The sequence below is a fragment of the Papio anubis genome, chromosome 12, assembly GCF_008728515.1.
Source record: "Papio anubis isolate 15944 chromosome 12, Panubis1.0, whole genome shotgun sequence".
In the NCBI taxonomy this organism is placed as follows: Eukaryota; Metazoa; Chordata; class Mammalia; order Primates; family Cercopithecidae; genus Papio; species Papio anubis.
In genome coordinates this window covers 12,454,207-12,467,911 of record NC_044987.1, presented here as the reverse complement: position 1 = coordinate 12,467,911, position 13,705 = coordinate 12,454,207, and the positions used below count along the sequence as shown (strand labels likewise).

At 37.0% G+C, this 13,705-nt stretch overlaps 1 protein-coding gene across 1 annotated transcript; it reads right to left on the bottom strand.

Annotated features, from left to right (window-relative positions):
• Positions 1-3,216: 3,216 nt before the first annotated feature.
• On the bottom strand, positions 3,217-5,937 carry BLID (BH3-like motif containing, cell death inducer). Its single transcript, XM_003910855.3, is given in 3 exon segments — positions 3,217-5,153; positions 5,156-5,306; positions 5,929-5,937. Coding segments are annotated over 3 exon segments (342 nt in total). The 3' UTR covers positions 3,217-4,971.
• Between the last annotated feature and the right edge of the window lie 7,768 nt (positions 5,938-13,705).

Below are 13,705 nucleotides of genomic sequence, written 5' to 3'. Positions count from 1 at the left end.
TATAGGTATGCACCACCATGCTCAGCGAATGTTTTTATGTTTTGTAGAGATAGAGTCTCACCACTTTGCCCAGGCTGGTCTTAAACCCCTGGCCTTAAACTATCCTATGGTCTTGGCCCCCTAACGTGCTGGGATTACCAGTGTGAGCCACCGCTCCCACTCAGCCAAGCTTTTAAACATTCACTGTGATGTTATGACTACCTAGCCCAGTTCTGGACTGTTTGATTTACAGGCTCATGGGTCTATACGCTTAACTGTGCATGATACTTACAGGTACTGAATGAGGACATGTGTTCATTTTGATTCAACTAACGCTTACCACTATGTATGCTGCATAATAGGTGCTTTACAAATGATTGTTTATTCTGCACTCTTCTGGAAATTTAATATAATCTAGGTTGTAGCATTATGGAGCACAGACCAATCAACAGATTGAACTCACACAAGGAATCTTTAATTGATGATTTTCCTTTCCTGTCATGAGTTGAGTGACCCAAAATCCACATCTTATAATTTATGGAATAGTAAGAAAAGTCCAAAGGTAAGAAAGGAAAAAGCATACTTTGAAAATAAAAAGAAAATCTGGTTAGTGTTTAGATTCTGTTTAGAATGTGAACAGTGATTTGGGTGCTTCTAATAAATAGTTAGGAATCTACCTGTCAATGTCTTTTAATGTTATTTTTATTCCTTTTAGAGATGAGGTCTCACTCTGCCCAGGTTTGAGTGCAGTGGCGTGATCCCAGCTCACTGCAGCCTCAAACTCCTGGGCTCAAGTGATCCTCCTGCCTCAGTCTCTCAGTCTCCTAAGTAGCTGGGACTACAGGTGAGCACCATCATGTTTGTCTCTTAATTCATTTTTAAAAACAAAGTGAACAGATAAAACAGATCGGAGAACCAAACTAGGGGAGGAAATAACTGATGACCAGCATGTTCACCCCAATTACTCTACATATGCATATATCTCTTGAGTCCCAATGCCTTGCTTTCCACAGTGCAGTAAGAATTATTTGAAGTATCGGTAAATTAGCCTCATTAAGGAAATTCATGAAGAACTGATGAGGTAGCTAAAGACTGGCGGTGGGCATGGAAGGGAGGGAAGAATTCGACATTTTATTTCTCTTCCGTTAAAAACAGGGAGTGTTTGGGAGGCTGAGGCAGGTGGATCACCTGAGGTCAGGAGTTCAAGACCAGCCTGGCCAACATGGCAATACCCCGTCTCTACTAAAAAATACAAAAATTAGCTGGGTGTGAGGTCAGATGCCTGTAATCCCACCTACTTGGGAGGCTGAGGCAGGAGAATCACTTGAACTTGGGAGGCGGAGGTTGCAGTGAGCCGAGATTACACCATTGCACTCCAGCCTGGAAGACAGAGCAAGATTCTGTCTCAAAAAAACAAAACAAAACAAAACAAAAACAACAATAACAAAAAAAAAAAAAAATAGGGAGTGCTTACCCTAGAAAATATCAATGCATAAAATGAACTTCTCTGTCCTTTAAATAAAGGGGACAGAGGAATAAAAGCAGAAGAATTATTACATGATCTGCTTAGTCTTTTTGTCTCCTTTCAGTGATCTCAGTCTCCCCTTTCTCAGCACCCCATCAGCACTGTAAGCACACCATGCACAGGAAATGTTGCACTATGATTGTAATTAAGACTTGGAGAGATATATCTCCCTGTGTCTCTAACCCATTACAGAATGACTGGCACACAGTAAGCTCTCAGTAAATGTGGAATATAAAATGAGTTAGGTCAATGTGAAGATAAAATTTAAGAGCTATAAGATGAAGTGCAAGCACAACCATGTCCAAAATAAGGAAAAGTGAGAGCTCAATTAGATCCAGATTCTGGGCTGGATCTAATGGGACAGGAAGGGGTAAAGAAGAGTGTTCTGCGTGAATCCTCCATCCTTCATGAAGATGTTAAAGTCCTGCCACTGAGTTATACACATAGAGTTGGAATCTGGCCCTGGGGAAAAACCAAAGGCTGACATATCCTTGTCTGGTCTGCTTACTTCAACTTCATTTTCTATTTCTGGTGATAGTGGTCCCAAGACACATGACCCAATGGAAGGAATATAGAACTGCAAGTTAAGAGACATAGGTTCTCCACTTAGCTTTGTCACAGTGACCTTGGACAAGACATTTCACCTCTCAGATCCTTAGCTCTCTCAACTATAAAATGAGAGGATTACACTAGACGAACTCTCAAGTTCCCTCCAGGGAAATTCTAGAATTGCATAGTTCCTCTCTCTGTCTAGATTCCATTCTCTTACAAGAATATTTTCTTAACAGCTATGATTTAGATGGAATTTGGATTTAGAAAATAAATAGAGCATCTTAGCTGATGTTGAAAAAAAATTAGAGTCTGAATATACACAATGGGAGAAGAGAGATACGAAGAGTCTCAGTATGGTGAAATTCATCATAGCAGATCGGGTCATGAAAAGGGGATTCCCATTTAGCTATCTACATATCTCCTGATGCTTGAATGGAACAAAGAAAATTCAACAAGGTTTCTGGGCAACAAGAAAGCATGTTGTTGTGAAGGGGCGAGAATTCTTTATCCCATTTCACAGAAAGGAAAACTGAAGCCCAGAAAAGATAGATAACTCATTCAAGACCACACTATGATGGTGAAGCCAATTTCCCACCCAATTATGTTGTCTGAATTTGTCAACAAAGAAATCACCGCTGCTCCCAGTGATCATGGTGCCACAGCCCAATAAAACTGGGCAACCCCAGAGCCAGCTTCACTCTCACGACCTCTGCTGCAATCAGACCTGCTCAAAATTTCTGTAATGTATATTGCTAGAGAAAGTAACTGCATAAATGACCCAGAGAGGCTCCTTAGAAGATTTCCTGTGGTCAAGATGCTTTCACTAGCCTCGGGTCAAGAAATCTGGTTTCCATTCCATTGTCTGTCACTTGAGGCTCTTGCATATTAATTTCCTTCTCTAGTAATCAAAAAACTTTTGAGAGAAACTTATAAAATGTAAAATGATCCCAGATCAATACATATGAAATATTATTAGAAGAGTTTTGTCTGGCGTTGCCAATTATGTGAAGAAATTATTCTTATCTACTTTTTAAATCACGCAAAGACACACACGTACATATATAAATAATATATATAATTTCTATTTAAATGTTTATAAGTGTATATACACACACATAGACACAGTTCTCATAAAAATTATAGATGTATGTGTATGTATATATGTGTATGTGTACGTATGCATAATGTGTATGTGTGTATATATATGTCTATATGATAGATAAGTATGTATTTATATCTCTTCCAGTCTAGCTGGGAAATCTGTTTCAAAATCAACTGCTGCTCTCTCCTCGGACGTGATATATAGCCAAACAAGCCATTCTCGATTAACACTGCTCCCTCCTGGGGAAAGTCACAGAATAACTTTATTGATTTCTCTTTACCCTTCTCCACATTTCTCTGCTGAAATGTTGTCTTAACTCTTCAATGCAAAAGCAAAAGGAAATGAAAATGAAAATGAAGAGAGCTTTGCTTCATTAGGGCCATGTTAATTATATTTTTCTTACTTCCTAAACAAAATTTTCTTCAAAGAACAGGATATCCATGAAGGATATCTATATGGTAAAGAAGAGAGAGGATGACATGCTTCCCATGGTTTCTAGACAGCAGATTTCTTTACACTGAAACCTGTGCTTTACCCACAATGCTGGACTCAGAACTACACGAACCTAAGCGGATTCTCTTATGATTTGACCAGCCATCTTTGAGAACCACTGAGACATTTTGGCAAACAGTCCTTCCACTGTTTTCCAACACACCAGAATATAAAGAAAGTTTGTTTTGTGTCAGTTTTTTCTTCCTCAAAAGATGCCAGGCATGATTCAGTTTTTGCCTTTTCTTTCCCTTTTTCTTTTCTTTTTTCTTTTCTTCTACAGAAAATTCTTTACTTTCACAGCTTCAGGATCACTGATGCAATTTAGGAGTTTCTCCCACGCAATTGAGAAATGCAAAAGGGAGGTTCTACAGGCAGGATCTTTTCTGCCTGGAGCTTTTAAGATCACTGAGGAAAAATAATTCAGATCCTCACTCTTTCTCTCCTCCCAGCTTCTGAGCTGCCCTGCGGGCTCAGTTCTCACTGTGGGTAGGTATGGGTCAGGGTAGTGGAAAGAAAGCAGAGAAGGGGACACTGGAGTGGCTTAAAGTAAAAGCTCTAAAACACCTTTTCCATTTCCTTTTCCTTTTTCCCCCACGGATTGAGTTCTACTTACTCTAATAACAGAGTTCATAAAAGATTACTAGAATTTCTATTTCTTTCCGTTCCCTTTTTTAGTATCCACAGGTTTTTTTTGTTTGTTTGTTTGTTTGTTTTTGTAAAGGGAGAGAAAGGTTAGACTTATTTACAACACAATGACAATCTCTGATTCTTCACTTTAAGCAAATAAAGACGCCTAGTGAAATAAATGGATTGTGTTATTTAAAATTGAAAGCTTATGTGAACCACCACTCAGAAACATGCTTAAAAAATACAGAAAGAAAATGAAAACCCTGTGACTACAGATTATTCTGATGCCAAATGCTGAGTGTACAATTAAGTAGAGTAAGTGTTAATAATATGACAAATACCTATTTCCAATGTACAAATGAAATACACTCAAAACTGCAAAGGACAGTGGCACTGTATGCTGCCCTAAGGTTTACAATCACATAGCTTTTTTTTTTTTTTCATGAATTTGTAAGCTTTGTTTTAATTAAATGCCAATTACTTGTAACTAGCCAGTTTATCCTTTTTGAAAATTTTGTTGTTTCTCTGCACAATTTGAACCAACTTTGGAAAACGTATGGGTAAAAGTGGGTAGAAAAGCATGTTAAGAATTGGGTCTTCTTGTTGAAATCAAGTTTCCTTCTGTGTTGTGCAGCCTGAATAATGGGGGAAATCTGTCCTAGTATCTTGCTGTATCTGTCCTAACTCACTCCTTTTACAGGGCCTCAGCAGAGGAATAGCATAACAATGTAATTTGTATCCTGGTTAAATAGGAAGGTATCTGAAGCACATGTCCAGGAACATTCTGCTTCATGCCAGAGGAGCCAAGATTGTACCTTGTAAGAGAAGGCACTGTTTCCTTAGGCAACATAGGTTCTTTGTTGGAACCCAAGAGCGCTCCAGTGGCAGGCACGCTTTTGCCTCTGGATAAATGGAACTGCCAGAGGCTCGTTCTGTCCATCCTGCGTAGAGCACACACTCAGATTCTAGGATCTCACAGAAATGGATTTCCCGGCCCTCTATAGGCAACAAAGTCACCACAATTTGAAGCTATTATGTAAGAAAGTCCAAAATTTAACTTCCATTAGCTTTATTCAGCAAGTTTTTATAAGGCAGATCTCATATGGACTATGCTTTGCCTAAGCACGGTGTTAGATGGGAAGAAAAAAGTGGTGGTATCCTTCCTCCTCTTTTTTTCTTCCCAGCTCCTACTATTCATGGAATTTCCCTTGATTTCAAGTGGCTACTCACCAAAATCCTCAACTGAAAACAGCTTCCAAGGGGTCATGTACTTATTCAATTCTCTTCTCGCTTCTCTGCAAACACAACATCATCTGACCAAGGTTTGCATGCATAAGCATTGCTAATTAACAGTAACTCTCCACAATGTCCTCCTCTCAGTAAGTTTGACACACAGACCACAGCAAAGCTGTATGTACTACCTAAAAGTGGGAAAGATCCTCATGTTGATTTCTGAACCGTAAAAGGCAGGGATACGTTTTGGACTTCTTGTCCCTTACTGTGAACAGACCTAAGAGAACTTACTTTATTTTTTAGAAAGAACCCAGAGCTGCTGATGCCTGAGGGAGTCGTTCCAACAGAGACTAGAATATCGAGAGAGAAAATTGATCCAGCTCTCTTGTCTGGTGCTTATAAAACATGAAAGTATCACCCTCGCCATGGCAGACCACAGGGAATGATCAATGTGAATTGTTAAGTCGTCTTCTCAGTGATGCTTGCAAACAATTTCCCTGGGGAAGCAACAAGTTCCTGACCACAGTGTTGTATACAAATAAATAAACAAAATGCTATTACTTTTTGTTCTTCACATTGGGAAGAGTTCAGAAACATCTTGTTTCAATTGATGGGCTGGAATTACAGAAAAACTTTAATTTTATCTTTCCTTGCTAGTTCTGTGCCTGAGATGTATTGGTAAAATGGAACATGAGTCACATTTCTAATTGGGAAAAGCCTGGTAATCATGGGCAACCCAGATCTGGGTGACTTACAGATTATTTTTGTGTTTTGAGAGAAAAGACACTAAAAGTAGAAGTTTCTTAGTTAGCAGCAGCAGAGAGGCTATAAGATTGAATCTGGTGTTTCACATGGCCTGTATCATGGTATAATGAGAAGGAATGTGTCTTGCACAAATTAGCCTATTAGACCTTTCTAATCAGGACCAATATGTGACATATACAGAGGCAAGATCAGCTGTAAGGAAGGATTCACTCCTTTACCACCAAGCCATGGAGATTGCTTGAGTCATCATGGCCTTGGTCTCTTGATTTCCCTTATGTTATTTGAGTAGGAACTCAGGCACCAGTGATGCCCCCAATAATCCATAACCATAATGGTAGCATCCAATACCATTTAAAAAAAGGTTAGAGTTGTAGACAAAAGACTGATGTAGACCAGTGGGGAAGACAAGAGGGAGCTACACAGCCTACTTTGACAGCAAAGTCTGGTTTGGATCTTCTCTGCTACTTCTGTACATTTCATGCTAGAGGCAGAACAAGTATCCAGGGAACACTTTGGAACTTTCCTAAATTTACAGAGGGGCCTGTAACATTCAATTAGAGGGAACACAGAATGTTCTACTCTAACAAAATTTATAGGTAGTATAGGAAATTCCACCAAGTGTCTTGTGGAAAACTGAATGCATAAAAGTAAAACTGAGACCAAGGATGTGGATAATGGGATCATTCAATATAGATTTCAAACCAAAGTCCACTGCTTAATAACTGTGAACTTCGGCAGAGTACTTAACCTTACTGAACATCAGATTCTTTATTTGTAAAATGGGGACCGTAATCTCTTCTTTGCCCAATTATTTGGGGGATTAATGAGGGAATGAATATAAATTATTTATCACAAGGTCTGGTATATAGTAAGCACTTCACAATGTTTTTTTCCTCCCTTTATTGATGAATGCTTTCCAGATTTCTACTTGGCCTCTTCTCTTTGAGTTTATAGAATACTAATTTTCTGTACTTTCTGGCAAATCTATTCAATCTAACAGTTTTTAAAATTTATTATAATGTGAGACATAGAAGAAATATGAGGAATAAATAATGCATGCCATTTTTGTAAAAGATACTCATAATCTACCAAGAAAGCTAGAAACACGCTGGGTCACTACACATTACACAATGTTAAGTGAAATAATTTGGTTATTTAAACATTTGGGAGAAGGGGTAATCTAATTATACGCCAGGCACCATACAAGGTGGCAAAGACCCAAAGATGTATAAGATGCAATTAATGAACTCCAGGGCCCTTATTTTTTTTTTCTTTTTTCTTTTTCCTTTTTTTTTTTTTTTTTTTGGAGACAGAGTCTTGCTCTGTTACCCAGGCTGGAGTGCAGTGGCACAATCTCAGCTCACTGCAACCTCTGCTTCCCAGGTTCAAGAGATTCTCCTGCCTCAGCCTCCTGAGTAGCTGGGATTACAGGCACCCACCACAATGCCCAGCTAATTTTTGTATATTTAGTAGAGACGAGGTTTTACCATGTTGGCCAGGCTGGTCTTGAACTCCTGATCTCAGGTGATCCACCTGCCATGGCCTCCCAAAATGCAAGGATTACAGGTGTGAGCCACCATGCCCGGCCTAGGCCCTTAATTTAGTACAGGAAGAGACATGTGAACGAACTTCAACAGAAGATGGACAGAACAAATGATACTGAGTAAAGAAGTAACTCAAAGGACAAGAAATCACTTTGGTTGGAAGTGTCAGGGAAGGTTTCACAGGGAGAAAATATCTAGGCTAGATATACAAAAATAACTAGGTTAGTAACTTAGATAAAATGGACGAATTCATTGAAAAATACAACCTACTAAAACTGACACAGATATAACAGAAAATCTAAATAGCACTATGTTTATTAGGGCAATTCAATTCATTATCTAGACCTTTCCACAGAGAAAATTTTAGCTCCAAATGGTATCACTAGTGATTTGAATCAAAATGTTTAAGTAAAAAATGACACTAGTCTTATAAAATTCTTCAAAAAATAAGAGGAACAGGGAATACTTGGCAACTTTTTTTTTAAATCAAATCAGGCAAAAAAAAAATACATAACAATTACAAACCAATATTCTGCATAAGCATAGAGGTGAAAATCCTTAACAAGATTTTAATCCAATCTAACAACATACAAAAAATACATCCTGGCTGGGCGCGGTGGCTCACACCTGTAACCTCAGCACTTTGGGAGGCCAGGGTGGGCGGATCACGAGCTCAGGAGTGCGAGACCAGCCTGGCCAACATGGTGAAACTCCGTCTCTACTAAAAATACAAAAATCAGCCGGGCGTGGTGGCACATGCCTGTAGTCCCAGCTACTCAGGAGGCTGAGGCAGTAGAATTTCTTGAACCCGGGAAGCGGAGTTTGCAGTGAGCCAAGATCACATTACTGCACTCCAGCCTGGGCGACAGATCAAGACTCTGTCTCAAAAAAAAAAAAAATACATCCTGACCAACTAGGGTTTATTCCAGGAATGTAATTTTGGTTTGATATTCCAAAATCAATCAACATACTTGATAATATCAATAAAATAAATGAGAAAAAGTATATCATTATTTCAATACATGAAGAAACACTACTTGATAAAATTCAACACCTAACGATGATTCTTAAAATAAAAAACCCACCTCTCAGCATATTAGAAACAGAGAGGAATTTTCTCAATCTGATAAAGGACATTCTACAAAAAAATATTGTTCTCTTCATACTTCATGGTGAATTATAATATAATTTTCCCCGAAGACTGAGAACCAAGAAAAGACACCTGCTCTTACCACTTCTATTCAGCATTGCTCTGGCTATCTTAGTCATTATAATAAAGCAAAAAAAAGAAAAAAATGAGAAAAGCATAAATAGAAAAAGAAGTAAAACTGCCTCTATTTGTAAGCAGCATAATTGTTCATGTAACCAGAACATCTTAAGGGAATCTACATAACAATGACTAGAGCTAATAACTGCATTTAGTAAAATACCAAAATACAGGATTAATACACACAAGTCAATTATATTTTTAAATACTAGCAGCAAATAATGGGAAATAAAATACTAAAAAAAATCCACTTATCATTATAAAACATAAAACACTCAGAGATAAATTTTCAAAAATATGAATGTAGTGAGTTGCATTGGGTCCTCCAAAAGATATGTCTACTTGGAACCTTAGAATGTGACCTTTTTTTTTTCTTAGGAATAAAAGGTTTTTGCGCATGTAATTAAGGTAAAGGTCTTATCTTGAATAAGGATGGGCCCTAAACCTAATGACACTGTTCTTATAAGAGACAGAAAAGGAGACACTGAAATGCAGAAGGAGAAGGTCGCATGAACATCTGAAGCAAGAGGCAGAGATTGTAGTGATGTGTCTACAAGCCGAGGAATGTCAAGGACTGCTGACAACACCAGAAGTTAGGAGAGAGGTATGGAATAGATTCTCCCTCAGAGCTTCCAGAAAGAATCAACCCAGCCCACACGTTGATTTTGGACTTTTGGCTTCTTAAACTAAGGAATATATTCCTGTTGTTTACCCATATTGTAGTAATTTGTTATAACAGCCCTAAGAAACTAATAAAATGTATAAGACCTTTGCAGTGAAAATGTCAAACTATTGCTGGGGGAAGTTTTAAAAGGCTTGAGGAAATGCAGAGATATACCAGGCTCATAGACTGAAAGACTCCAGTATTATTAAGATGTTAATTCTTCTCAAATTGGGCCATAAATTCAAAGCAATCCCAATCAAAATTCCAGCACATATTTTTGCTGTTGTTGAAGAAATGGACAAGTTAATTCTAAAATTTGCATGGAAACACAGTTTCCAGAATTTTCAAAGTAATTTAAAAAGAATGGAGAATTTATATTACTTTATTGCAAGATTCACTATATAGGAACAATAACAAAGACAGTGTGGGGCTGAAGAAAGAATAGACAAGCAGATCAATGGAACAGAAAAGAGTCAAAAATAGACCCACATTTATATGGTCAATTGATTTTTTTTTTTTTTTGACAAAAATGCCAAGGAAACTCAATGCAGGGTTGGGGGAAGTCATTTCAACAAATGGTGTTAGAACAATTAAATGACTATATAGAAAATAATTAATCCTGATCCTCACCTCATACCATACACAAAAATTAACTCAAGTAAATAATGAACACTGATGTAAAAGCTAAAGCTCTAAATCCTTTAGAGAAAAACATAGAAGAAAATCTTCACAACTTTGAGGATAGGCAAAGATAACAAAGATAAGATACAAAAACAAATAACTATATGAAAAAATGATAAATCGGACTTGCTGAAAATTTAAAACTTTTGCCCTTTGAAAGTCACTACTAAGAAAAATACACAACAGGAATTGAGAGAAAATATTGGTAATACACACAATATGAGAGACATATTTGGTATATATAAAGCTCTCTTAAAACTCAATAATAAGATAAATAGCATACTTAAAAAAAAAGATTCAGACAAGTACTTCACAGAAGAAGATCTACAAATTGTCAATACATACATAAAAAGATCCTCAAAATCATTAGTCATCAGGGAAATGAAAATTAAAGTCACAATGAAAAATGACTACACACATATTACAATGACTAAAATAAAATAGACTGACAACTGAAAGTTGAAGATACTGGAACTCACATATGATCTTATAGGAACATAAAATGGTAAACAATTTTGGACAACTAGCAGTTTCTTACAAAATTAAATATACATGTAACACATGACCCAATCATTCTAACTCCTAGAATTTACTAAAGAGAAATGAAAATATATGTACACAGAAAGACTTGTACACAAATGTTGATAGCATATCAAAAAACTGGAAACAACCCAACGTCCATCAACTGGTGAATGGATAAACAAACCATGATATATCCACACTACAACGAAATATTACTCAGTGATAAAAAGGAACAAACTACTTACACATGCAACAACATGGACGAATCTCAAAATTGGTATTCTGAATGAAAGAAACCAGACACAAAAGAGTACATACTGTTTTACTCCATTTATATAGAACTATAGAAAATGCATACAAATTTATGGAAACAAAATTCAAATCAGTGCTTACCTAAGGCCAGAGCCGGAGGGAGAGATGGACTGCAAAGGATCTCAAGGACACTTTCGGAGATGATGAAGATGGTCTGTATTTTGATTGGTGGTAGTCTTATGGATGTAAGCCCTGTTAAAACTCATCAACTGTATACTTTAAATAAATGCAGTTTTTTGTATGTGAATTATATCTCAGACCTCACGTGAGCTTTGTAATTTCTCCATCTTCCTCTGTACACTAGCAAATAACTCTTCATGACAATCCAAAGAGGGATCTGGATTGCTTTTTAATTTATGTTAGTAAACAAATTTGTATATTCTAGATTAGGGATGAGCAATCTACATCCTTGAGCCAAACCCAGCCTGCGCTGTGTTTTATTGGAACACAGTCATGGTCATTTGTTTACTCTTCTCTATCATTGCTTTGTTCACTGTGATAGCCAAGTTGGGTAGTTGCAATAGAGAACATACGGCCCACAAAGCCTAAAATATTTACTCTTTGACCCCTCACAGATAAAGTTTGGTGGCTCTTATTATAGATAATAAAAAGTTATATGTGGACATGGGAATATTTGCATCAATGTTATGACAGAAAAAGGAGAGATATACTTACATGAATGAGTAAGAATGGCACATAGGACTTAAAAAAAATCCATGTCCATCAATACGAATCAACACCAAAAAAATGAGAAGAGAAAGAATCAAATATATTTGGGTCCTCAAACCACCTTGTATTAATCAAGGCTGTTATAGCCAAAAGCTTTAGAGAGACTAACGTGAAACTTTTTAAAAAGAGCAAGGAAATGCCTTATGAATTCGGCCAAAAATGTCTTGCCGAATTTCCCTTTCTTGGTCATGAAATAAACGGAATCAACTGTCATTTCTATTCATGAGGCAAATTCTGTATCTCAGTTTGATGAACAGTTACTTATCAAACTATGCTCAATGCCCAATTTCCTTCAAATATAGTAAACCCCTCTCAGTTAAGGGTGGGGAGGGAACAATGTATGCTAGTGGAAAGAGGTATGTCTTTGGGGGAAATAAAAGCTCAGCGCTAGATCCTGTCACTACCATTATGAATAATTGTGTGATGTTGGGCAAGCTGCTTAACTTCTGAAAACCATGGCTTCCTCATCTGTAAAATGGAAATAACATTTCCTCAATTATGGGGTTGTTGGGAAGTTTAAATGTGGAATGTAAACAAAACCCCAAACACAAAGTAGTCAATGCAGAAATATTATGTCTCCCCTTGCCCATCACCATTGCAACGGCAATCTTATTATTTAAGATGAATTTCATCTCAACATCCCAAGATGATATTGACAGTTACTGCTCTAGAAAGTATTTTTAAGGTGTTTATTTGGGGGACAAGATTAATTAATTTCTAAATTTGGCTTTAATTCAATTTTTACATAAATATATCATCTTTGTCTCTTCCTAGAGAAGCATGTTGTGCTTCTATGTGTTGTGAAATACCCACTATGTTTTCCTAATAACTCTATATTCCCTATACTGATTATGCCAGCATTTGCAAAAGTAATTTAAAAACCATTTGCTTGGAAGGAAGAACAGCTTTCTCAAAAGTTTTTTTTTTTTTTCTTTTTGTGGCGTTATCAGAATCCTTTTTAGAATTGAATGCTCTCATCTTTTTTGAAACAATTTTTCTAAGATAAGAGAAAGACTTTTCAAATACTGCAAGTCACTTCATAATTTTATGGAAGAAATTGTGCAATCAACTTAGAAATATTAAGTTCAGTTTCAGCATGCCCCTTAAATAGGATCAATGATGAGCAAATCTTTGTATCTGTGTTCTTGCATCACTGAGGAGCAGAATTTGTCTTTGGACCTCTCTGGCTATGACAATCCGAAAGCCCTAGAGTCACCTGTACCAGCAACAGCATAACATCTCCCATTCCTAAGAGTGATTTTCAGCTTAGATTCTTAATATGTCCACATTTATCACCTGCCTTTAGGATTTGGAACTCTATCTATTTGCTTAGACTTGTTCCTCTCTTGTAAATTACTCCTCTGTAGGTGCACTTTAATTTGCTGCCACCAAACCCCTCTTGCTTAATTAAACTCCCAGTCTGGTTCCTTCTAAACAGCTCTGGCCTGTTGTTATCCATATCTCAGCATGACATTAAGCCGTTGGTCCTCCCTGGGTTCTAGTTTAACCATGTATAAAATGGAAATGTTGTGTTCTTGGACACTCTGTACAAATGTACTAAAGACAGATAAAAGGAGATACAAACACTATTCTAATTTTCAAGCAGAACAGATTTTCTTATTGCTGACATTACTAAAGGTAATCTGAATGGTGGTTTTAATCAACCATTTCTTTTTAAAATCAATTTTATTTTTTATCTTAAGTTCAGGGA